This window comes from Vipera berus (genome assembly GCF_964194415.1).
Source record: "Vipera berus genome assembly, chromosome: 2".
NCBI classification, from domain to species: domain Eukaryota; kingdom Metazoa; phylum Chordata; class Lepidosauria; order Squamata; family Viperidae; genus Vipera; species Vipera berus.
Genome location: NC_138203.1, coordinates 11,061,032 through 11,086,089, shown reverse-complemented (window position 1 = coordinate 11,086,089; position 25,058 = coordinate 11,061,032). Strand labels below are relative to the sequence as shown.

The 25,058-nt window shown below is 53.8% G+C and overlaps 1 protein-coding gene across 1 annotated transcript in view; it reads right to left on the bottom strand.

The window, feature by feature from the left end:
* Nucleotides 1-25,058, bottom strand: part of UNC13B (unc-13 homolog B) — a 163,124-nt gene that overhangs the window by 72,403 nt on the left and 65,663 nt on the right. The window contains 2 exon segments of the mRNA XM_081321727.1: nt 14,001-14,091; nt 17,364-17,654. Of these exon segments, the coding sequence (XP_081177853.1) occupies nt 14,001-14,091; nt 17,364-17,654 (382 nt within the window).

The window sequence follows — 25,058 nt, the reverse complement described above, 5'->3', positions numbered from 1 at the left end:
AACTTGTGTGCTCTGAAAAAGATGAGAACTACAGGTTCAACCCTACTCAGTTTAATCCAGTGAGAACAATTAACCAGGGAAACGATTTGCCTCCAGAAGTGGTGGGTGGGTGCTCCATCACAGGAGGCTTTTAAGAAGAGATTGGGCAACCATTTGTCTGGAATGGTAGAGGGCCTCCTGCTTGAGCAGGGGGTTGGACTAGAAGACCTCCAAGGTCCCTTCCAGATCTGTTGTTTGGTAGTTCTGTAATCGTGGACAGATCACATCAGAGAGCCAAGTGCCTTTCCCATAAACAATATGGTGGATGTTGTTCTTTCCAGAACTGGTAATTTACAGAAACTCGTACCAGATCAATTATCGCCCGCTGGTGTTTCTGGAGAACTGGTGAAAAGGGGCTGAGCCACCAGGGTGGCTGCTGCAGGATTACTGGAAGAAAAAGTGTTTTCCTGTCACAAATACACATAGACTGAAAACAATGAAATAAAGATCTGCTATTACAAATGAAATCCAGCAAGAAAAGGATATCTGAAAATTATGCAATGATTCTGGATAGAGCAACATCCAGAAACAGAGGCCAAGATCAGCACTGACTTACAATACAGAATAGAGAATTCATTCACAGAAGCAGAATTGGAAGAACTGCAAAAGTCTATCCAGGGGTGAAGAAACCGCAGCCTTGCCAGGAGTAGCTCAGACGGCAGAGGCAAATCAGGGGTAGAGGACGGCAGCATCTCCACCGAGTAGTTTTTGTTCCAAGACTGGGCACCTCTCTCTACCTTCTCCTCGGAAAAGGGTAAAACCCCCTACAAAACGAGAGGGGCCGAAACGAAGAACTGAGCATCTAAGCCAGGGGTGTCAAACTCAATTTCATTGAGGGCCGCATCAGCATTGCGGTTGCCCTCAGGGGGGGGTATGGCCAGGCTGGGCGTGGCCTACTGGGTGGGCGTGGCTAGAGTGCGAATGGCCTGAGTGGGCGTGGCTAGCTCTACCTCGTTCGCATCAAGGGTGCCTATGGGGGCCTGGGCCGGAGTGGGACAGATCTGAGGGTCTCTGGCAGGAGGAGGGTCTCTGGGCCAGGACCAAGGCAGAGGGGGCCGTTCCCTCACTGTTTCCAGGATGGCTTCGCGGGCCACATGAAACCACTTCGCAGGCCGGATCCGGGCCCCGGGCCTTGTGTTTGACATGTCTGATCTAAGCGCTGAAGCTAGGACACCACGAAGGCTTCCTAAATGCTGGAGAGACCAGCCTGGTCCATAAAAAAGACTAAATGAAGAATTGAAAAGAGGCATGGCAAGAGCATTACAGGGCTCGTACATTAAAAACAACAGCAACCCAAGCAGATAATAGCGAGACTTGACAATAACTAAAAGCAGAGGAATTGAAGAAAGAGACTAAGGGTCTAAATGCTAAAGAAGATCAAATCTTAAGGGCAAATGCATGCAAAGCCAGAACTGAGAAGACAGCAGCAGACAGCAAGTGCTGCCTGTGCAAAGAAGCTGAAGGAGCAGTGGATCACCCAGTTAGCTGCTGCCAGAAGATCACCCGGACTGACTACAAGCAACAGCATGACCAAGCAGCAACAATGGTACATGGGAAGATCTGCAAGAAATACTATTTGCCTGCAAGCAAAAACTGGTGGGACCATAAAATAGAGAATGTCATAGAAAATGAAGAAGCTAAATTGCCCTGGGATTTTAGAATTCAGACGTACAACAGCCCTAGATTTAACCATTGTCAATGAGAAAGACAAAAAAGTTTGGGTAGTGGACGAAGAGAAAGAACTGAAGAAGATCACAAAACACAAAGGCCTGCAAACAGAAATAGAACGAGTGTGGCAGAAGCAAGCAAAGGTAGCACCAACAGTGGCAGCGGTGCCTTGGCTGCAATCCCCAAACATCTGGAGCATCACTTGAACACCATTGACACCGACAAGTTCACATCAGTCAATTGCAAAAGGCAATTTTACTGGGAAACAGACTGCATTCTGCAATGATACCGTTAACATCATGGAAGGACGTCTGCCTCTCCCAGGTCTTTGGGAAAGACTCGACAGGTGGACAAAAATGCCAAATGCAGTCTGAACATCTGACTAAATACATGACCAGCCATAATAACACTATCACGCTCACGGTTGGTCTAGACCAGGGGTGTCAAACTGCCGTTCTGTGAGCCAGTTGCATCATACAGAGGCCGCACCCACCCCAGCTCCGGCATTTCAAAAAAAAGTCGTGATCCTTCGCGACAGGTCACGTGACGTGGAGAGTTTGACCCCCGTGATCTAGATGATCTGTTCTTCACTGTATCCTAAATATTTATAATTTATCGAGAATTGGGGCACCTTAATCTCTTTGCCTGAGAAGGGGTGGCTGGGAGAATATTTCTGAACATGATTTGCAGCATCAGATCACTAAGCTGCGTTTGTCAATGCGTAAACTGGGGGCTTCCATTGGTCTTCAGCAGGTAGATAAGGCTTCCAATGGTCGTGCTCCTTATCTAGCGACTCTTCGGAAGTGAAGAAACTTTTTGGATGAGAAGTGAAACGTTTTCAAAGAAAAACCAAGAAAGTCCCGTTGCCTTTTGGAAAAGCACTGAGAATCTCCCCACAAATGTATTCTAATCCTGTTTTCTGCAGGTTTGTCTGTTACCCCCAATGTCTGGCAGCCTTTTTCTTTTTCTATCCTGTTGCGGTGACTGCTATCATGCTGGGCCGTGTTCAGCTATGCGGCCGATTCCCTTGTGGTTGATCATGTCTGAAATGGTATAGGTTCTCCTGCTCGAGCAGGGGGCTGGACTAGAAGACCTCCAAGGTCCCTTCCAGCTGTATTCTATTCTATGGGCTGAAAGGACGGAGCCCACCTGCCACAGAAGGCTTTTCCAGAGAAGGAGTGGGCTTGCCTTGGAGCACAAAGGGCTGTCCTTTCCTGCACCAGGTCTGTGCAGAATGTGCCAGGAGCTAGTTGCTTTCCCTAGACGCCGAGCCTGGCCCTCCGTCTCCCTCCCTCTCTCCCGCTCTTTTGTTATTGGGGGGGGCGCGGAAATGAGTGCCTAGGGCTATTTCTGCCCTTCCAGCCAACAGCCATGCCTGCCCAATGGCTGAAATTGATCCCTCTCTAAGGGGCTGACCTCCAGAGTGGCTGATGTTCCGTGGCCCGTTCCTTGAGGCAGCCATGGGAAGGGACATGGAGTCAGGCATGCCTCAAGATGCCTCAAGATGTAGCTCCCATCCACCCTGGAACTGAAGCTCCAGCCCAAGGACGTGGAGAAGACAGAGCTTTTCCTGGAGGGGCAGCCATGCGCTCTTGCAAGAAGGATAAGACCACCTGAAGGCAGCCCCCCCCCCCGCCTTACAAGCCTGGCCAAGAAAGAGACTCCAGGCAGCTGCCCCACAAGGCTGGCAGGCCAGCTGCCCTATCAAGCGGTCACTTCAGCCAACCAGGGAGACCACAAATCACCAGGCAGATGCTAGGGGCCGAGGGGGACCCTCGGAGGATAGGACTGGGCCAAGGCACCAAGCACACCTTTCTGTCCTGGAATTTCACGTTCCCCTCTCTTCCCAAACTTGATGGACAGTGATACGTTGATGGAGAAACAGCATAATTCTGATTGAAGGGCAAAAACAACGGGTTCCTTTTTTGGGGGGTGGAGACCACAATTGAGGGAGCTGATGGTCCTCAGAGGCTGGCCTCTTTCTGGCTCTTCCCCAGCCCCAAGCAAGGCCTTATGGGTGGCGCTCCAGAGGATCCTGTTCTGGCAGAGGAAGCAGACTAAGCAGCTTGGGGAATGGACAAGGGACCTTTTTGAAATTCATCTGCCCAACAGACGGGGGTGGGGTGGGGTGGGGGATGCCAAAAGCACGTCCACAGCAGGACAGCAAGGGACAGCACAGCCCCTTTCCTCTGGTGGTGCAATCCCCCCCCCAAACAGAGCTCTGAGGTTGCATTTAGCCTACAGGTGCTAAATAAAAAGGGGTGTGTGTGGAGGGGGGACAACATGGGCAGAAGGGAGTTGCAGGACCTCCACAGTCATCTAGTTCGGCTCCAGCTCCGAGCAGGAATTCGTTAAGCCACCCAGACTGAGACCCATCAGCCCGTCTGGACCCCTCCAGCAAGGGGGAGGTGCTCTAGGTAGACTTGCCAACGGCTTCCCAAGCAGAAATTCCTCTTAAAATTCCCTCCGAACCTCCTTCAGCTTCAAACCTGGAAGGTCCTTGTGCTGCTCTTGATTGAGGCAGAGGTCAGTTCTATGCCTGCTAGCCTGGGGCAGCCTTTAAGAGGTTCCTCGCTGGTCGTTGGGCTTCTTGCTCAAGTCAACCTGCCAAGGTGCTTCAACTCTACCAGTCTCTTGTCATGCTGGTCGCTCTCCTCTACTCCAGCTTCTTTCTCCCTGTCCCCACAAACTCCAAGCGCAACAGATGCAGCTTAGAGGCCAATGGGTCCAGATGCCCTAGTTCTGCTCGTTTACCCCAAGGCCGCCCTGGTCCTTTCAGCTCCTGTTTCCGTGCTGGTGATCCACTCGCTGGCCTAAACCCTTCCCCCTTTGCAGCTCCCAAGCAAAGGCTTCCAGCCGGTGCATCTGACATTTTCTCCCCAGATGGAGGAGCTGAACCTTCCCCCATGGAGATTCTCAATCATCCAGTTGTCCAATGGGTTATCCCAAAGGTGCTTTTCCCCCCCAAAAGGTAACTGGAGTTTCTTGGCTTGTCCTTTGAAAACATTTTGCTTCTCGTACAAGAAGCTTCTTCAACTCGAGAACTTCCAAGATCTAAAGAAGCTTCTTGGATGAGAACCGAAACGTTTCCAAAGGGGGGAAAAAAAACAAGAAAGTCCTTTGGGTTAATTTTGTCACCACTAAGCATCATCCTGTTGGACGTATCCCGGTGGTCAAGCCTGCTATGGTCACTTGGGAGAGGCCTCCCTTCTTGGACCTTGCCACCAAGCTTCCTGGAGGCCTCTGGCTGATGCTGGCCCTCGGTCTAAGGCAGCGAGGCGGTCTTCTTCCACTGCAACGCAAGGGACCCCCAGGATGCCGAGGACCCTGAGACTCACCCCCTGCAGCCACCGGTTCAGGGAAGGCTGTGCCAGAGACCGCCCTAGGGAGCGTTGCCATGGCAGCCCTTCTCAACAGGCTGCAACGCTGATGTTTGCTGGAAATTCTCGCACACCCTTTCCATGCAGCTCCTGAGGACCGAGTGCCTTTTAAGGAAAGCCGCCTGGAAGACATGCTTGGTCCTTCCTGCCTCCCAGTTCACGCTCGCGTGGCCACCATTCCCACAAGCTGTGGAGGCCTTTCCATCCTGTGGCCCCCTTCCCGAAGCCGCTCGTTTCCCAAAGCAAGACCCCAGAATGAGCAGACGGCCCTCCTAGGCGGTTTCTTCCAAGGCTGACAAAATCAGCCCGCCTACCCTGAGAGAGAGAGACTCAGGAACTGAGAATTCTCACCTGGGAAAATAATTAAAAGGCGCGTTTTTTCTACTCAAGGAAGAGAGAATTCTGCTTTATGGGAACACGGGCTCAAGTCAAAATATTTACAGCGGAAGGTGACTTAAATCTTGATTGCAGGAAGACGGGGAAGTGCAAGGAATGCAAATGAGGAAACGCGGAGAGGCAGGGGGAGGAGGAGAAGGAGAAGCCACGGAAGGGAGCCCAGCTGGCACAGCCACCCATTGCCCAGAATTTCTCCAGCACCGAAGGGAGCCCAGCAGAACCAAACCAACCTGAGCCTGTCCTGGTGTCTCTTCAATCTTCCCCCAGCTGACCCCAGCCGGCTGTGGGGGCCGGCCTGGCTGGGGACCATGGGAGCTGTGGTTCCCCAGGTAAGTGAGAACAGGGTAGCAGGGGCAACACAGGTGGTCACAGGAAGGGTGAGTGATCACAGGAAGGGCATCCAACTTGACGCCAAAATGCTGAGCTCATGCCACAGGCTTCAGCCGGTGCCCACTGGCTTACTGACCTCCTGGCTCTGCGCCACCCAAGCAGCCTCAAGCTAAACAAGTCGACTTGAGTGTCCACCACACCCAGAAGGCACGCCAGTGATACACCGGTGACTGAACTGACCTATTTCCTGGATTCAAGACAAAATCCTCAACTACTGTATGAAGAATGACGGTGGGTTCTCATAATGTGCTAAACAACCCACACCCCACATCCCCGATTAATCCTAGCTAAACTTAGCACGCTGCGCAGAGATGGTTAAGCATGTTGTACGAACACAGCCTGCCAAAGTCCGGGATCAAACTCTTCGGGTCCGTCTAAGTGACTCTCAGTGTCTCAGCAGACAAAGCAATCTGCCCTGGGGAAGGCCAACAGGGCTGGGATGCCAAAGGGCACGGGTTCTCCTGAGACACCCCTCCCCCTCTTCTCCAGCAGCTCCTGACCCCCACCCCACCCCCTTGAAGGGCTCCTTGTTTCAACAGGCTGCTCAGAAAAGGGCACCAATGCCTCATTTTAAAAGCCAATGGCTAGCTTCGGGTGTCCCCTGCGCAGAACAGCCGGCCAGGCTGCTGGGGGGACTCAGCTGCACACTCCAAACACACACCAAAGTTTGCCTTGCGCCGAGAGTCTCAGGCCGAGCGCTGGGGAATGGAGGAAGAGAGCCACCCGCTCTCTGAGGGATGCTGGGCTGGTCTTTATCAGCAGCCCGGGGGATCCTAACAGCAACACCCACCACCATGGGCAGGCACAGCCCCTCCTCTTAAAGAAGCGCTGGCCTCTTTGAGGGACACCAGAGCCTCGGCTTCCTCTCCATGCCCTGCTTGCTCACCCAACTCCAGCAGAGATGTTCCTGAGACCACCACCCCTCACCCCAGAGATCCCCTGATTGAGGCACAAGGGGGAGAACGGCCCACGACCCCTTTTGGGACAGCTCCAGCACCAACAACGGGCTTTCAAGCTCCCTCGGGCAGGACTGAATCCCCAAAGGACGGGCTGGAAATATCTGCATTTTGATTTTGCAGTTTCAGAGCCCCTGCATTTAATTTCTGGAAGTTGTTCTTGGGGGGAAATGGTTTAACTGACTCCTGAACAGCAAGCCCTTAAAAATGCTCATTTGAAACCAGAACACGTGAACGTAAATAACTAGGAATAAAACAAACCAAGACAAGCGAACCAAACAAAGCAAAAGTAAACACTCTCCACCGTGAACCTTTCAGACGCTCAGCTGGGAAAAGACAGACACGGATCTGGGTGGATGCCCGAGGGAGCAGCTCCTCCTTGGAGACACAGATGGGGAGGGGGCTTCTCCGGTGATAGGGTGGAGCTCCGGCAGTTGCCCCAAACATCGTCTCCCCACCCTGGAGACCTCCCTGCGGCTCCTGCAGAACTCTGACCTGCCGGAGATCCGTCCCCCTCCCTGCCTGGACTCACCTTCACAGCTGATGCATGAAAACCCCCAAGAAAATTCAGGCAATCAAAGAGAAAGAAGAGGCTCCTTTGCCGGCCACACAGACGATGCACAACCTGAGCCATTTGGTGCTGGACTCCTTTGCATTCCCAGGCTGCCAAAACTGCCACATTTGGGGGGGGAGCAGCTGCCCCCCAGTCCCAGGCAAGCCCAGGAGAGCCCCCCCCGGTCTCCCTCTTTCTCTATCTCTCCAGGGTCCTTCAAAGGAACAGACTCGGCCGGTGGTCCAAGACCCAGGATGCTCACAGAGCAGCTGTTAACTTCAGGCTGTCTTCGGTGCCGGACTTCGGAAGGAGGAGGAGGAAGCAACTGCCGTGCTCAGGTGCTGCTGCCTTGCCTCGCTGGCTGCCCAAAGCAGCTCCACCCTCCCCCGCCTGCCCACTCACCCACCCGCCCAGGAACAAATTAATCCCTCCGTCTTATTAGCTGTTGCATGGCAAGAACGGCGGAGCCAGAGCGCAGGCAGCTCCTCCGGAAAAAAGGGGGCCGGTGGGCTGGCAGAGCAGGAGGCAGCGGGAGCTGGTGGAGCAGCGCCCCCTCTGGCCGGACTCTTCGGCACTTGATCTCCACACTCTGAGGAGGGGGCTGGGGCCGATTGCTATTGCATAATTGGGGGAAAGGGGAGATCTGCTTTTCCACCCAGATTCTTCCGGCATTAGTAGAGGAATTTGTGTCTCCTCGGCTAGAGGACAGTCAGAGGTCGGCTGACTCTGCTTGGGTTCAGCCCACTGGACCGAATGCCCCAGAGCCCCCTTCCCCATCGCAGCATGGAAGGAGGCTGCCCCAGCCGGGGTTCTCCTGTGGTCCTGGGCTCTTTCTTCCAAAGGGACCAGGTCTGTCCTTCCCCACCCATTGCCATCTGAAGTCCTGGGATGGACTCTGCCTGTCACCTTGGTTGCGTCAGGCACCGTCATCCGGAAGCCACCTCCAGAGCTCCAGGGAGCCAAAAGATGAGTGGGGGAAAAGCTGGTCCACAACACGGCACTTCTTGACCCCTCCCCAATCCTCCACACTGTGGGCTGGGCGGCTTCCGAGAGATTCTGCTGGGGCCTCCTCGGCTGGCCTGGCCTCCTCTGTGTCAAGGGCTTGGATGGTCTCTTCGTCGCTCCTTGCCAGCACTGCTTTTCCGGCCAAGAAAGCCACTTTCTGGGAAGCCAGCTTAGGGGCCCTCCAGATCCTCTCTGGTTGGCACCAGGGCTGCTGGGCATCATCCACAGTTACACAAGACCTGTCTTCCCTAAATGGGAAGGTGTAGGTGGCTGTTGGCGCTCAATGGCGCAGCGTGAATGCCCCCAATGCCCAAGGCGAGCAGAAACCAGGGGGAAAAAAAAACCTTGTAGAGCTGCAAAGACAAACTCCCCCCCCACCCCACCCCGGTCTGGCTGAGGTAGCAGCAACTGGCAAAGGAGGCTCATTCAGCCCACCGGGCCAGAAACAATGGACAGCCCCATGGATGCTGTCGGAGCGGGCCTCCCTGGGAAAGCAGCCGTGGCTGAGAGGCTGAGAGCTCACAAAGGGATCAAACAGAAGGAAGCAAAGGGCAGGGCAGATCAGTCGGGAAAGCAATTTGGAACAAAACTGCCGGGAGGGACTGAGTTTCTCAGCCTGGGCTGTCTTAAGATGTGTGGACTTCAACTCCCAGAATTCCCCAGCCGGCAGGCCTGCAAGGGAACAAAAGAAAGCCTGGGCTGCCTGTGCGCTGCGTAGGATGAGGCCAGAGGAAACGTGCGGTGATTCAGCCAAGCGCTTTGTGGTGCTGCCTGCTAACCCTCTTCTCCCGCCTGTTCCAATCATGCCTTCATCGCCAGACTGAAGCCTCGTGGGAACGGGCTGATGACCGAGTGGGATACAAGGAGGGGGGGGGGTTTCCTGTGACAACCACCAGAGCCATTAAAAGGGGAGAAATGCTCCCTCGCTGGCTGGACCACATGCAGGATCTGGCTGGACCGGCTTTTCTGTGTCCTTGCAAACTCCGTGCTCTGTCCACAAGCTCCCGGATGGGCTGCAGGTGGCAGCTAGGAATGCAAGCAGGTCTTGAGGCCTCCTCCTCCTCCTCCTCCTCCTCCTCTCTGGCCCTTGCAGGATGGACCGGAGGCCTTCTTTTGCTCCAAGAGAATGACAGCCGTGTTTTGATTTCAGACTCTTCTTCCAGAGTAATCATCGCTCATTTTCTTCTCTACTAAATCCTCTGGTCCTCCAGTTTTCTTTTCTCTTCAGAGTAGCTGCATCCATGGTGTGCAGCCCGATTTTCCCCCCCCCCACACACACACACACTCCATCCTGGGGGAAGGCTGGGACATGTCTCCGTTGCACGGGTGTCCCTTTGCTGCGGATCTGAGGGCTGGCTCCCTCCTTTGGGGCACAACAAACGTGCTTTGGACAGCTCCTCAATCTGAACTCGCTCTTTTCTGGGCATCCAAAGTCCAGTTGGGACAATCCTGGTACCTAGTATCTCCCCCAAATTAGTTGAATATTTATTTAGTTAGTTATGTACTCATCTTAAGTAGATAACTCTGGGCGGTGACCATATGGGCAAACCGATACGAAACCAGAGCCTGCAATCCTGCAGCATTTAGCCCAACAAACACAGCCGTATCTCCATGGCCCTTTCATGCTTGCAGGGAAAGCCAAGTTTTAACCGCTTCCCGGGTCTCAGAGCATTTGTGAGAGGGAACCTGGAGTGTGCCCACAAGGCTACCAGATCTGGTGGGATGAGCAGGAATCCTTGGCTGTCCTGCAAGCAGCCAGCCCCCTATAGGCACGGAGGCCTTCCAAGGTGGTCATCGTCACCTGGAAGAACATCTGCCAGGACACCAGAAGCTTTTTTTTTAAGCAGGCTTTAATTCAGATGCGAGCGATTCCTAAGAAAGCTTCTTGTGCCGGGAGCAGCAATCTTATGCCACGGACAGGGAGGCCCACGCTGGATTCCCCACGGTCCATGAGTCACCTCCCTGTCAACTGAGAACCATGGTTTATGACTTAGCCTCGTGTGTGAACCTGGGCAGCACACCTTTGTCCACACACCCTGTTTGTAACAAGTCTTGGGCGAGCATGCTTTCTGGGTGCAGCCAGACCCGCCGCCAGGGCAGAGGCCTAAAGGGGACTTTCCCCCACATGCTTGTCAATCGCTTCGTGGGCAGGACAGAAGTCCGGCTTCTCTCACTTAGCTAACCCTTGGTGGACTCACACAACCAGCACCAACAAGGCAACGAACTGACAACTAAAGTCAGCTAAAGGCCTGGCAGATGCATTCGCAGAGCACACAGCACTCCGATTACACTTGCTTGGGTTTTTTTGATGACAGGCAGGACAAATCCAATCTGCCAGGTTCATTGATGGTGCAGTGTATTAGGGGCCCACCCCAGTGGGTCAGCCCACCTGAGCACAGAGGCTGTTCCCTGAATGCGCAGGGGCAACGGCAGGAGAGCAGCAGGAATGGAAGCGCCCCTTCCTATGATTTATCCCCACCCCAAACGAGGGTCTTCCCTTTCTGGCCCTCCGCCCCATAGTCACAGCTGGCCCACTTGAGCAGGAACGGTCTTCCTGGTAGGAAAATCCCCTCCAGAATACATCCTTCGATGATGGAAGTGTGTGTGTGTGTGTGTGTGTGTGTGTGTGTGTGTGTGTGTGTAAAACACCACAGGGCACAGTCATGCTAATTACCACTTTTCTACCTTGGTTACTGAATGAACCCAGATTGGGAGAACGAGTGATAAAACGTATGCTAGATAAGCACAATTGCACCTAAAACTCATTTTACACCATTTCAGCAGGCAAGAAAGGAAAGTTTGCGGCAACTGATCACTTTAAGCTAATTGCCCATCTTGGGAAACATTAAAAAACAAAATGCCAAATCAGGAATGATTAAAGGTATGGAAGAGCAGAAGGCCCGACTCTTCCTTTGGGGCCTGATCAGCAAAATGCTTGGTCCTGGAGAAGTCCCTAGCCCAGCCTCTGATGGATGGGTGGGGGGGGGATGCCCAGCCGGTCTGGGGTGAGGAAATGGGGGAGACAAGGAAGGAACCTGGTGAAAGGGGACCCCCCCCCCAATTCTGAGAGAATCAAACCAGGATAGAGACTGGCAGGAGGATGGAAAAAGGAGGTCAAAAAGCAGGCAGAGCTGCTGGGGCCTCGGAGAAGCTGGTCTGGAAGTGGAGAGATGGCGGGGACGTCCGGTGGATGAAGCAGCATCAAACCACCCTCCCGAAACACATCAACACACACAAACACACACAGCCTTTCTTCCAAGCAAGAGCCCACCAGATGTTAGAAGTCACCGGAAATAGGAAACCGGGGGAGGAAAGAGGCCACTGGAAAGGAGGGCCCTCCAAAGGCTATCCAGTCCAATACAGCCAGAGTCACAACCAGGCGGCCACACAATTCCCACCGCAGCCCATTTTCTTCATTCGAGGCCTCTTTGCCAGCTCGACAGCCTTAGGAAATAGGCGGTGGTGGTGGTGGTGGTGGTGGGGTGTTCTCTCACTTCCCTCCCCCCCCCCATCCTGGACCCACCCAACCACCACAGAGCGTTTCCTTCTGGCGTCGGGGAGATGCAACACGATTCCTCCTCCCGGAGGGCAGATTTAATTCGCGGGATGAGTTTGTACAAAAAGCTAATCCCAAACCACGCAAAGCTCATTATGGGTGAGGGCCATCTAGGCGAGCAGGGCAGGCTGCCAGAAAATCCTTGCCTGATTTCTGAGAAGAATAAAGAAAAGCTATAGTCACGTTGGCCTAAATATTAAAACACGGGGGAGGGGAGGGGGCTCCCTTACTTTCCCGGCAGCCTTTCCTGGATGCTGGAAGCTTTCTGCCCTCACTAGGGAGGCTTTTGCGCATCCTTTCATGTTGCGCCCTTATGAAGACAGGAAGAGACAGAAAAATGCAGCCTGATCTGTACCAGCCTGCTACCGGCTCTGCAGAAAAGGCAGGGACAACCCCTTTTACAAGAAGGCAAGAGGCTGGAATTACGCCTGCCAAATTTATTACTACAAAAACAAACGGAACAAGACAAACCAAGAAACAGGAGCTTTAAGAAACACGAACCATCGGAGCGGTTGCCTTCAGCAAACCAGCCCTCCCAGGCATTCCCCTTATATAGAGTTCAGGGCGTGGCTTCTCTCTGCCTCCTTCCGAGAAGCCCCATTGCCTTCCTCTGTTTACTCCTGATTGACTGCCTCCTGCGTCGGGCGTCCTTGAACAGGGCCAGCTGTGGGTCATCTTCATCCACGCTGTCAGGCTCACACAGCTGGGTCTCCGTGGTGACCAAGTGGGAGGGGCCTGGCTGAGGGCTCTCATCAGCAAGGTCTTCAACACCCCCCTCCTCCTCTGAGTCGTCCGACCCAACTGCCGAACCCACAGGCTGACCCTGAATCACAACACAGCCACAGGGCAGCCGCTGCCTCGTCCTGAGATCTCAAAAGAGGCTCTTTTCTTGAGGGTAAATGGGAAAAGGCCTGGGGTGGGACTAGAAGTCCAATACGCACGGAGGAAGAAGCAAAGCCACTACAAAGCCCAGCAGTCACAATTGGGGTCTCTGTCATGCCCAGGTTTACCTCTCAGGTCAGAGGGAGGTGTCCGCTCAGCATCCCCGAATCAGCTTCGGCCTCACCCCCCTACGATGCCCCAACCCCTGAATCACCCTCTTCTCAGGGACACCAGCAGCCTCAAGAGGCCCTGGTTTAAGAGGCCAGAGACGCCCACAAAGTTCTACGCGCATCTCCCACCTCAAGGCAGAAATGCTTCTGCTTCCCCACAAAAGAGATTGAGGTGATCGACTCAAGCAAAACAATTCCTTTGCCCAAACTTGCGGGAGGGAAGCCCCCGAGCCCCTCGACGGTCGTTGGCGCTTTAACTATAATCCTGTGTACATTATTTAAACCAGATTTTTTTTCCCCAAAGTCAGCGCCGACAAAACTCACCAGGTCTTGCTTTGAAAGCTTTTGTGTGTCACACAGTTTTCCAAAGAACTTGCATTTCCCAACCTAGGGAAGAAGCTCCTTCAGTGCAGCTTAATAGGTGGCTGGCGTGTTTCAAGGGGCGGACAAAGCGGGGGGGGGGGGTGCTCGGAGCAACAGAGGCCCGTTTTTGATTTGGGTGCCACAGAAGCACCCCACTGTTGCTTGTAGAGGGAACCTGGCCGACAGTCCGAAGCAGTTTTTCAGGAATCCCACAGATTGACATCTACACCAGGGGTGTCAAACTGTGGCCACTTTAAGACTTCTGGACTTCCAGAATTCCCCAGCCAGCCTCCTCTACACAAAATTGGAGCTTCTTCTGAAGCAGTGCCCAAAAAGCATGCACGTGTCCAGCGCAGGTCTGCGTATCTGGGATCCACTGGGATGCCCTGAAACATCTGTCTGCGTACCTGGGATCCACTGGGATGCCCGGAAACACAGATTCCCCTCCGAGGTCTTGATCCTTCGGAAGAACCGAGTCTTCACACAGACTGGGCATCCCAGGGCTGAGGAAAGACCTTTGGCCTCAGCCGAAGTTGCTTCTTGGACCACCAAAAAAAGCCTTCAAAGAAAGACACCCACACCCCCCACACCCCCCAGCTCTTCATGCAAAGAAATGGGAGGGAGGAAGAAAAGTGACTTTACCTCCTGAAACTGGAGCCGGACTTTGGTGATAGCTCGGATCCAACGGGCTCTTGCAGGAGCAAACAGGAGAGACTCATTTTCACCCAGGAGGCTGGCGAGAAACGAAGAACGCAAAGAATGAAGGAGAGATAACACGAAAGTGTGTATTTTCTGAGAAAACCGGCATCAAGAGGGATTCATACTTAATATTGCTGCATATTTACACTATCGGCACGGAAATGTATTGATAACATTGATCGGTCAAAGGGACAAAGATGCCGCTGATTCCAGGCTCCACCCAATGGTGGGTTTTCAACTTTAAATGCCCCGACACAAGAGGAGGGCTGCGTTGGGCATCAGCCTTCATGAGACGGCTAGCAGAGGCCCTCCTGCCAAGCGCTTGGCCTGAGTGGGCCGAGGGCAACAGGCTTCCTGTTCTGTACCAGTCTACTACCGCCCCTGCAGAAAAGGCAGGGACAACCCCTTTACAAGAAGGCAAGAGGCTGGAACTAAGCCTGCCAAATTTATTGACATAAAACAGAGCAAACAGAGCAAAACCAAAACACGAACCATGAAACAGGAGCTATTCAAACGGTTGCCTTCAGCAAACCAGCCCTCCCACACATTCCCCTTATATAGAGTTCAGGGCGTGGCTTCTCTCTGCCTCCTTCCGAGGAGCCCCATTGCCTTCCTCTGTTTACTCCTGATTGACTGCCTCCTGCGTCGGGCGTCCTTGAACAGGGCCAGCTGTGGGTCATCTTCATCCACGCTGTCAGGCTCACACAGCTGGGTCTGCGTAGTGACCAGATGGCAGGGGCCTGGCTGAGGGCTCTGCGAAGGCTCAGGGCTGTTCTCTGCAGGCTCTCCAACACCCCCCTCCTCCTCCTCTGAATCGTCCAACCCAACTGCCGAACCCACAGGCTGACCCTGAATCACAACACTTCCCACCAGGACAACCCCAAGGCAGAAGCCCTTCCCTCCACGACCCCCTTCTCAGCAAAAGAGCAAGGCACCGCTCCTTCAATCAGCATTTTAACGGGACATGCTTTATAGCCATTTTCTCTACCGTGGCTCCTGCTCTCCGGAACATCTGGCTCAGATGGACTCCTACCCTCCAGCCTTTCCCTAAGAGCCCGAAGACCAGATGGCTTGGGGTACCAATGGGGGCGTTTCACACTGGAGGTGGTTGACTAATTCAAATCTAATCCCACCTCCCACCCCACCCACCCACCCCCATCCAACTCCCTCCTTTTCCCCCATCTTGTGTTCATGATTTTGTCTGCGGTGTTATTTTGTAGTTGATGGCTTTAATGTTGTTTAGTGTTTTTTAACGTTTTGTAAACTATCCAGAGTTGTTGAATACCAGATGGGTGGCTATAATATCACAGGGGAGTGAGATACGGGGGTGGGCCTCACACAGTGGGCCCAAACGAAGAGGATGAAGATCACTTACTGGTTGTTTCTCTGGAGGAAACATTTCAGCACGAACCTTGAGTGGGAGAAACCAGGGTTGGCAATGGGGCACCAGAAAGGATCACAGAATACAGAATAACAGAGTTGGAAAGGGCCTTGTAGGTCACCTAGTCCAACCCCCTACTCAAGCAGGAGACCCTATACCATTTCTGACAAGCGGCTGTCCGGTCTCTTTTTGAAAGCCTTCAGTGATGGAGGACCCATCATTTCTGGAGGCAAGCTGTTCCACTGGTTAATTGTCTCACTGTTAGGAAGTTTCTCCTTAGTTCCAGGTTGCTTCTCTCTCCTTGATTGGCTTCCATCCGTTGTTTCGTGTCTTGCCTTCTGGTGCTTTGGAAAATAGGTTGTCCCCCTCCTCTCCGTGACAGCCCCTCAGATATTGGAACACTGCTATCCTGTCACCCTGGTCCTTCTCTTCACTGGACTAGCCATGCCCAGTTCTTGCAACCATTCTTCATAGGTTTCATCCCTGCAGACCCCTCATCACCTTTGCTGCTCTTCTCTGCACTCGTTTTTACATTGTGGCGACCAAAAGCGGGAGGCAATATTCCAAGTAAATGACCTTGTCAAGGCTTTATAGAGCGGTGCTAGGACCTCACGTGATCCTGAGCCAATCTCTCCGTTAATGCAACTTTGGATCTTGTAGATCCCACCTCAAAACAAGAGCCAGCAGTGGGAGGGTGCTGCTGAAGAGGAAAAAAGCTCCCTCGGGCTGCATTGAGAGAAGCAGAGAAGGCAACTCTTCCGCTCTGCCCCGAGGGTGGAGGGTCTTCAACCCCAGGGCTCTGCAGGAAGACAATTCAGCCTACAAAAGAGCAGCCGAGGCAAGAAGAACAGCTGCCTCTGAAGATCTGAAGTGCTGTCAGATAGACAGAAGAGGGAGCAGAATTCTTCTCCTTTATCCCAAGGACAAGGTGGACAGTTCTCCGTTGCTGGAAGTCCTCAGAGAGAGAGAGAGACCGGACGGTCATCTGTCAGAGATAATCTAAGATTCGGCTCTGACGTCCATTGCTGCCCTTTTAACTGAAGCCAGGGACAAATGACCTCCCTGGCCAGCCAATCAGATCCCAGGAAGCCACGGAGGAAGAGCCCCTCAGATGGGGGTGGGAAACCCAAAGGACTTATTGCGTTTTCAAGCTGCCTCTCTCACCTAAGGCCACGCTGGCTTTGCAATCAGATTACTATTGTCGAGGCTGCAAACATTTGACATGTTTTTTGCACTGACAATATACGAGGCAGCCTTTTGTTTAAAACGCTTGGCTTTGAATCCCAGAAGGGAGGGAAATGTCAAACGGCTATTATGAGAAGGTAAGAAATAGCCAGGCGCAGAAAGGGAAGTGAAACTTCATATGTGAAACTAATTGGGCAATGTGATTAATGACGTGTAAACAAGGGTGGGAATTGTGTGTGTTACGATGGGTTTGGGGGGAGGAGATTTCAGATTCTGGCATCCATCCATGAGTGCTGATGCTGCATTTCATTATTAAGACTTTTCACATAAAAAATGCCCGAATTTTATTTGAACTGACTCATTAATCGGAACCATGACAACCATGCTATATTGAAAACTAGAACCAAAGAGAAGGGGGGCACAGGGATGAGATCAACTTTTGTCAACTGCTTCCAGTGGTGAGTACCCCCCCACCCCACCCAGCCCCGGTTGGGGCTCCAAGCCAACCAGCAAAACCAGGTTTTGATCTCACTTCTGGCGGCAGAGTGTTCTACGAGGCCAGAACCACAGCAGAAAAGGTCCTTTTCATGGACACACACACACCCAGCCAAAATTCCTTGGCTCATGGAGTACACAGCAGGCCCCTTCCCCTGGATCGAGTGAGGCAGGCTGATCCCATGGAGCAAGACAGCTCCTCGGATACCCTGGACCCAGGGCACACAGCACACAGAATTTCCTACCTCTTTGGGGGTTCCGGAGCAGCTTTGGGGGTGTCCTCTCCCTCTCCTGGGGGCTGAGAGAGCCCACATTCTTTGGCCTCCTCTTCTTCTCCTTCCCGGCTTGCTTCCTGGGACTTGGCCGGCTCGCTCAGGGGCTCCTGGACGTTCCGCAGGGTCAGAGTTACAGACCCCGCTTCTGGGAGTTCTTCCTCCTGCTCCGAGCCAGGGGGGCTGCCCTGCTCCTGCTCGCTCAGCTGAGAACTGCCCGGGCTGACGTTGCCGGAGGAGCCATACTTGCTGCTGCTGGCAGGACTGGTGGGGGAAGAGAGAGAGAGAGAGGAAGCAGGTGAGTGTGCAGAATTGGCAAAGCCCAAAGAGTGGGCAGCCAAGGAACGGAGCAGCAGCTGGGGGAGGGCGAGCAGGGCTGGCTACCAAACACATCTGTCCGCATTCCCCATCCGGTGGTGGAGAGTCTGCAGGGCTTCCCAATTCCTGGACATCTGCTGAAACATTTTGAGCTTCTCCCTCTGATCTGCCGCCCAGAAATGGGGGTCTCCCATCTCCCCCACCCGGGCAGTCCAGGCCCACTTCCCCTATGCTGAATTGCTGACTCAGCAGGAAGACTCCACACCCCCACCCCAAGTCTTTCTGCTTCCCTGCAGACCAGGTCAGCCCAGGGGGCTCCTGAGCAGATTCCCGGGGCTTACTTCATCCCCAACCGGAAGAAGAGACCGCCAGATCCAGGGTAACAGAATGGACAACGCGCGGGGGGGGGGGGGATGTGCATAATGGTGTTTGGAGTTGGCTAGTCAGAACGTCTACCAATCGGGATTCTTTCCAGCCTGGCGGTCTGGAAAAGACACGGCTGCAGCTAGCAAGGTGGAGGGAAGTGGAGAAGGGGGAAGAGAGCAGGCGAGGGGGCTGCGCAGGATCCAAGCACGGCGGGCCTGACCTTGGGAGATCCACAGGATTCATCCGCACAGCTATGGGAGGCAAGGAGCCGCTTGTGGGCAGGCAGAGCAGAAGCCAGATGCCCAGCCCAGCAGCGCCAGCAGCTCTGGATGGGCCCAGAAGTGATCAGCTCACACCCCTGAACCCCTCTGGGAAGACCAGAGAACCCCTGGGATGCCTGGCCCGGCCCGATACCCTTGGCCCCTCCATAACAAGTCCTCGCAGAGCTACTGCTCAGCCATGCTGGCCTCTCCCAACTGGACACAGCTGGGCAGCCATGAGGAAAAGTGCCCCAAGACAGCATTTGCAGCTCCCGATTCACCTGTGAGTATTTTACATCCCCTAATTCAGCCCTCTGCAGACGGGCAGAGCTGTCTTTCCACAGCAGGAGTTTCAAAGGGCCTCTTCCGGAGAGTGGGAGCTGTGGGCTGTTCTCAGAAACCCCCTCCCCACTCTCAGGTCTGTGAGGACTAAATGAAACAAAGTCCAGGTTCAAAGCTGTTCACCGACACACAAAGGGGGAGCACCCAAAGCGAAGGAAAGGGAGGGAGGGGGCTGGGAGGGGGACAAGCCGAGGCTAGAGGTCACCCCTCACCTCCCCCTCAGGGATGGCCACGGGCAGCAGCAAGGGGCCAGAGGGAGGGGTCAGAGGCCTCTGAATGTGGCTCTTGGCTCATAAATGGACCGGCCGCCTCCATTTATTGGCTGCATTTGCTACTGGCCTGTGCTCCGGGGGGTGTCGTGGGCTGCTCTCCTCCACCAGCCGTGGCCCAGCTTGTGGGCAAGCGACGACGCTGTCCTTCTGCTCTGCTGGACTAGGAAGAGAGGCCGTGTCTTCTGCTTCTTTTTCCAAGGTCGGGGCAGGAGGGCCGTGGGGAACGGCCCTCAGGTCGTCTTCCTGCTCTTTACCTGCAACTTCCAGGCCTTGGCCAGGTTCAACCTCGGCAGGAAGAGTTCTGGCCTCTCGGAACTTCTCGCCTGAACTGTCCATCTCCACGGATGGAAGGCTGGAGCCGGGGACTAGATCCCCCAAGTGGTCTGCGCTCTCCTTGGGGCCAATCCATGCCTGCTCGGCTCTGCATGAGGGCCGGGGTGGGCCACTGGTCGACGGGGCTTCTGGCTTGGAGGAAGGTTTCAGTGGCGCCTCCGATGCCTTCTTGCCCTCCTTTTCCTTTGGGCCTTTCTGCCAAGGAAGGGAGAAGTCCAGCTTCCTCCCAAACACCGTCTCTTGGATGCTGCCGGCTTTCTCCACCTTCTCCTCACTTCCTCCACCAAACAGAACGGAAGACACACTGCTCAAGCCGGAGCCGAGACCGGGCTCAGCACCGGTCTTGCTCGCTGAAGCGGGGGAGAAGAAGGAGCCCATCGGTTTGATGCTGCTGGTTGAAGACCCAAAGCCGAACTTGGGCCAAGTGGGGTGACTTAACATCTCAAATACAGATGTGGCGCTGCTAACCTCTGCAGCAGGGGAACCGGCAGGCCCATTATCATACGTGGTGCTTCTCAGGGCCTCAGCTTCCAAAGGTCCCTCACTCGGGGGTGGAACCTCCTCCTCTTCCTCACCTGGGTCAGATTTCGTGCTGTGGATAGCGTCCGCACCCTCGTGGTGCAAATCAGGGGTCTCATTCAGAACCGTTCCGGGTTCTGCTCCTAAGCTCTCACGTCCCTTTGGTGGACCACTATCACCCTGCGCTTGTGCCTTCGTGGCTGCGTGTTCAGACATAGCGACGGTATCCAAGCCTGACTGGCTCATGTTGTCATCCATCTTGGCGTCCAGCCCAGGCATGTTTTCCCAACCTTCCTGGCCAATAGGAAGGTTGCCAGTTTGGGATTCTAGATTCAGTTGCTTTTGAGTAGGAAGGTCAGCCTCCTCTTCCAGCATCGCAGCTGATTCTGCCGCAACCACCTTGTTGAGACCTCGACTGGACCTATCAGCATCCCTCATTTCCTCAGAGATTAGGAAGTCCCCTTGCCCCGCTTCAGAGCCTCGGCTCTCCTCTGAGTTCAAGGTATCCAGGGCCTTTGGCACAGGCTCTTGGCAACTGTCCGGCTTTTGATTGGCTTCCGTTTCCAGGTCCATTTTGAGAGTTCCTGTGGAATTTTCTCCCGCCAGGTTCAACACACCACTTCTGGCCTCCGTCTCCAGCAGCACCCCTCCAGGGCTCTTGACTTGCTGCTTCCATGAACGGCTTCCTTCTGAACCCTCCTCTCTAGTTGCCTCCTCTTCTTGGATGAGGTGGTCTTTCTCTGGAACTGAGCCTGCCGCTTCTTTCACCTCGGAGTCCACACGGTGAGGTCTCAAGGGCACCGAAGCTTTCGGAGGGGGCTGTTCCACTCCTCCTTTAGAAAAACCAAAGATGCCGCCTGTGAATGTTGAGGAAGGCCCACTTGGCTGAAACGCGCTGCCAAAAAAGGAGGCGCTCTTCTTCCGCAAACCAGGAGCATCTGGAGCTTGGAGCGGGCTGCCCAAAAAATCAGAGAAAGTTTTCGTGGGTTTGATTTTGGTGAAGAAGCTTGAAAACTTTTCCACTGAGGAATCTAGAACAGACTTGTTACTTGCAGCTTCTTCAGGCACCTTCAACCCATCCGGCTCCCCAGGTGGGACCGTGGGGAGAGGCTTCTGGCCCTGAGCCTGCTGGGCTCCAGCATGGGAAGGAAGGCCAAATCCTTGCGGGGTCTCCGGTACTACCTCCTGGCCTGAGACACGGAGAGCAGTTGTCCTTTGGGCTACAGATGTCTGAACACAAACTGAACCCGAGTGTTTTGGAGGAGGAACAGCTTCCTTCTCAGACAAAGACACCCTCCTCTCATCCCACTCAGATGAGCTCTGGGGCAGCTGTTCTGGAACTTCTGGAATTTCTGGAAGGGAGAAAGTCCCTTCCTCCTGGATTTCAGGACCTTCGCAGGCAGGATCAAGCTGTACCGGCTGGCCTTCTTCCTTTGCATCACTGAGAGATGGGCTGGCCGTAAGTCGCTCTGCCAAGGCACGTTCCCCGGCCTGCTCAGCCCCTTCACTTGCCCTGCTCTGCAAGCCACAGGCTTCCTGCTTGCCCAGCACAGCATCTATAACACCGGAGATGGCCCCCTTCTCCTCCACGGGTGGCTTCCTGGCTGTTCCAAGGCCAGCGTCAGCAGAAGCAGATGGCCCCAGGAGTGGCTCCTCCTTTCCTTGCAATGGAGCTGGCTTGGGGAGAGGACCTTTGTCAGGAGCAGGCGGTGGTTCTTCAGGGTGGAAGGAGGCCCAACTGAACAAGCTGAAGCTGGAGCTGTCTGGAAGCCCTTTCTTGGCAGAGAAGGGGATCTTGAACAAACCTTCTGTCTCTGGACCTTTTGCGGTCTGGACAGGGGCCGGGGTTGGGGCAGGGGCTGGGGCTTTCTTGGAGGCAGGGAAAAGAGAGAAGATATCCCAGCTGCTGGTTGTCTGCTGAGGTTTTGGAGGTGCAGCTTGGGACAAGCCAAAGGGGAGTCTGAACCCAGGTTCCTCAGATGGCTGTCTGGCCTTCTCTGGCCGGACTCCCTGTGGCTCTTTGTCCATCAAGAAGGACTGGCTGGTGCTCAGGGAACTGGACTTCCTTGCTGCTGAGTCCCCCAGCAATCCAGAGAGGCTCCTAAGCAGGCCTCCCTCTTCCGGTGGTGGGCTGCGCCTCCCTGTTCCAGAACTTGGGTGCAAGTTGGCTGCCTGCTCAGTCTTTGCAGGTGGCGCTTCCTTGACCCTGCCCACATCCTCTCCGGCCTTTTTGTGGGGCTGTTCCTTAGGGAAGAGGTCTTTCTTGGCAATATCTGCCCCAGGTGGCTCTGAAGAGACACCCACCTCAGAAGCAGGACCCTTAGTGGGTTCCCGAGCAAGCTCCTGGGATATTTGCCCATTACTGAGTGGTGGGACAGGGGTGTCAGATGGGGAGTGGGCTGGCTCTATGGTGAAAAAGTCTTTGATCGAGCCGAAGAAGGACGGAGCGCCTGGGAGCTCTGCCTTTCTCTGGCTTTCATTTTTCACCAGACTTGGCTGAGAGGTGGGGGAAGGTGGCGATGGAGACTTGCTTCCCTGCATTTTAAAGAGCCCTAGGAATCCTGATTCCGTAGGGACCAGTGGGTCTTTTCCGGGGCTATCTGTTTTGAGGTCACTCTTAGAAAGAGTCTCCTTGGCCTTAGCAGCTATTTGGCCCAGGACTGCCCAACTGTTTTCAGGCTCTGCCAGAGACCCTAGAGTTGCCTTAGCATTGCTGTCCGGTTGGGTTAATGGGTCAGACGTGAGACCCTGGCTGAACTGAGAGGTGGATCTGCGTAGGGGAGCTCTCTTCCGGGTAGTAGATGGAGCAACCTCAGTGGAAACAGGCAGGGGTTCTGGTTGAGGTTGTCCCTTCTTCCTGGGTGGTGTTCTAGACCTGGCTTCCTTTGCAGGAAACTTTGACTGTGGGCCTTGGTCCTTCACTGCCGTGTCCTCCAGCATCTCGCCTTTCCCAGAACCCTGACCCATCAGCCCACCCAAAGAGGAAAGCCAAGAGGCAACCTTGTTGCTTTTCTTATCTTCTTCAGCCCTCTGTGCTTCGGCAAGAGACACTGGTGGGAGATCAGACTTGGCAGCAGCTTTAAAGATTTGAAGGCCAGGTGGTCTGGCCTGCCTGCTTTCTGAAACAAAAGTCCTAGGGGCCATATCCAGCGACTTGGGTTGGAATTCCTCCTTTAGCCCACCGGAGGCCATCCTGAAATGCGCCCGGAGGTCAAAGGGCGCATCTTCTACATACCCTTCCCTCTTCTCCTCAGGCCTAAAGCCCACCCTGTTAGGTTTCAGAAGCCTGTGCCCTGAGAAATCCAAAGGCTTCTCTTTCTGGTAGTAATCAGATTCCTCAAACATTTGAGAAAAGGTCTCTACGTCCATAAACTTGTCCCTTCCTTGAAAAGCTACAGACAAATCAAGAGGTTTGTTTACAAAATAATCATCCAACTCTTCCTCTTCAGCAGACCAGAATAGCTCATCTTCAAGAGGCACTTTGAAGCCACAAAACACATCCCCTTCCATCACAACCATTTGCAAAGAGGACTTGAGATCATAGTCCCAGCTGTCCAGATGGGTATAAAGGTCAGGAGTGCAGAGGTAAATATACTGCCCGGTAGAATCAGTGAGTAGAGAATAAACATACTGACCATCGGTATATATGTAGTAACCATAATCACCATCTTCTGATGGCCACCACACTCCCTGCAGCAACGGCAGCAGCCAATCCAGGTACTCCTGACAGTGGCACAACCATGGGTCATCCATATTCATGGGCTCCTGATCAATTATGGCCCACATATTAGCGTCATAAGGAGATGAATAACTTAAATCTATTGGCCTGTCTTCCAGAATGCAGTTGAAGTTGTGTGGAGAAAGACTTCCATTCAAATAATGAGTTGCCCACATTTCGTTTTCCCTCAGACAAAAATCAGGTGATCTACATGACACAGCATTAAAATTAGTCATGGATGGATCGAAATTCTCACTTGCTCTCCAATCGATTGGACTGGTATTCCCATCCCTTTTACACAAATTCATTACGTTGTTGCTAGATTCTGACCAGGTCCGAACCTCATCCCAAGAGACGGGATTCTGTTTTAAGATGTAATAAAGAGGCACAGAAGTCTGAACCATCTCTGCTGGATAACCCCTGGGGTCATAGTCACCATCCAAGGTGGAGCCTATCCTGATCTCCTCTGAAGTGGGAGGTTCTCCTGACCAGCTGAGCAAGCTGGCATTCTGTGAGGAACATCTGAGAAGTCCATCCAACTTTTCATGAGGAAGCCCTGGATGAATGTGCGATTCTGTATTTTTTCTAGAAAGGACTGGCTTTGTTGATAAATCTGTCTTCTTCTGGGAACTGTTCAGAGAGAGGGATCCTTCGCGGAGGGCAATGGATTCCTTGCTTGTGCTAGGCAAACCGGCATTCATCTTGGGAGTTTGGGCCACTCTCTCTTCAACCTTCTCTTTTGCCTGGTGCAAGAAGTTCATTAGGAAGCTGCCTGCACCCTCTTGGTCCCTGGTGCCTTCTTGAGTTTGGGGTGCCACGTGAGAATCCCCCACTCTGGAATTAGTCTCCTCCACAGTCTTTTCAAAGATCTGCCCCAAACCACCCAGAAAGCTCAGATTTGGCTTGTCCACCTTACCCAGAGAGCTGTTTTCACCTGAACCAAATCTGAATAATCCAGAAAGCAAACCAGGTGGGGGACGGTCCTTCTGGATGTCTGTGCTGTCTTGAGCATTTTGTCCTTCCTTGGAAGATAAACTGCCAGGCAGAGAAGAGCGGAAAAGTCCCGAAAGGAAACCGTCCTGAGCATCACCCACAATCTTGACCCTGCCGACTCCACTAGCAGCCTCTGGTTTTTCTCCCACCGGATCCAGGCCAGATCCACCTTGGGAGGTGGCTGTGGCTGCTGCCCCTTCTCTGCCTGGAACGCTCTTTAGATCATGATCGCTTGGGTCACCGTGGCCACGTCTGCCCTCCGCACTTTCTGAAGCGCCTGCAGCCACCCCCTTCTTCTGAGGGCCACTTTTTGGTCCCAAAGGACCAGCTTCCAGTTTCCCCTTCAGTTCCTCTTTACACTCTGGCGGAAAGTTTGAGGAGAAAGCCTGGAGACCCTCTGAACTGCTCGCCGGATGTCCCTCTTTGGCAGCTTCTGGGTTTTCAGCTGAAGCAACTTTCAAGAACGCAGAGAAGAATCCTGTTTTTTCCTTCTTCTCCTGCAGTTTGTCGGATAAGCTGAAGCTGCTCAGGAAGGAAACCTGCAGCT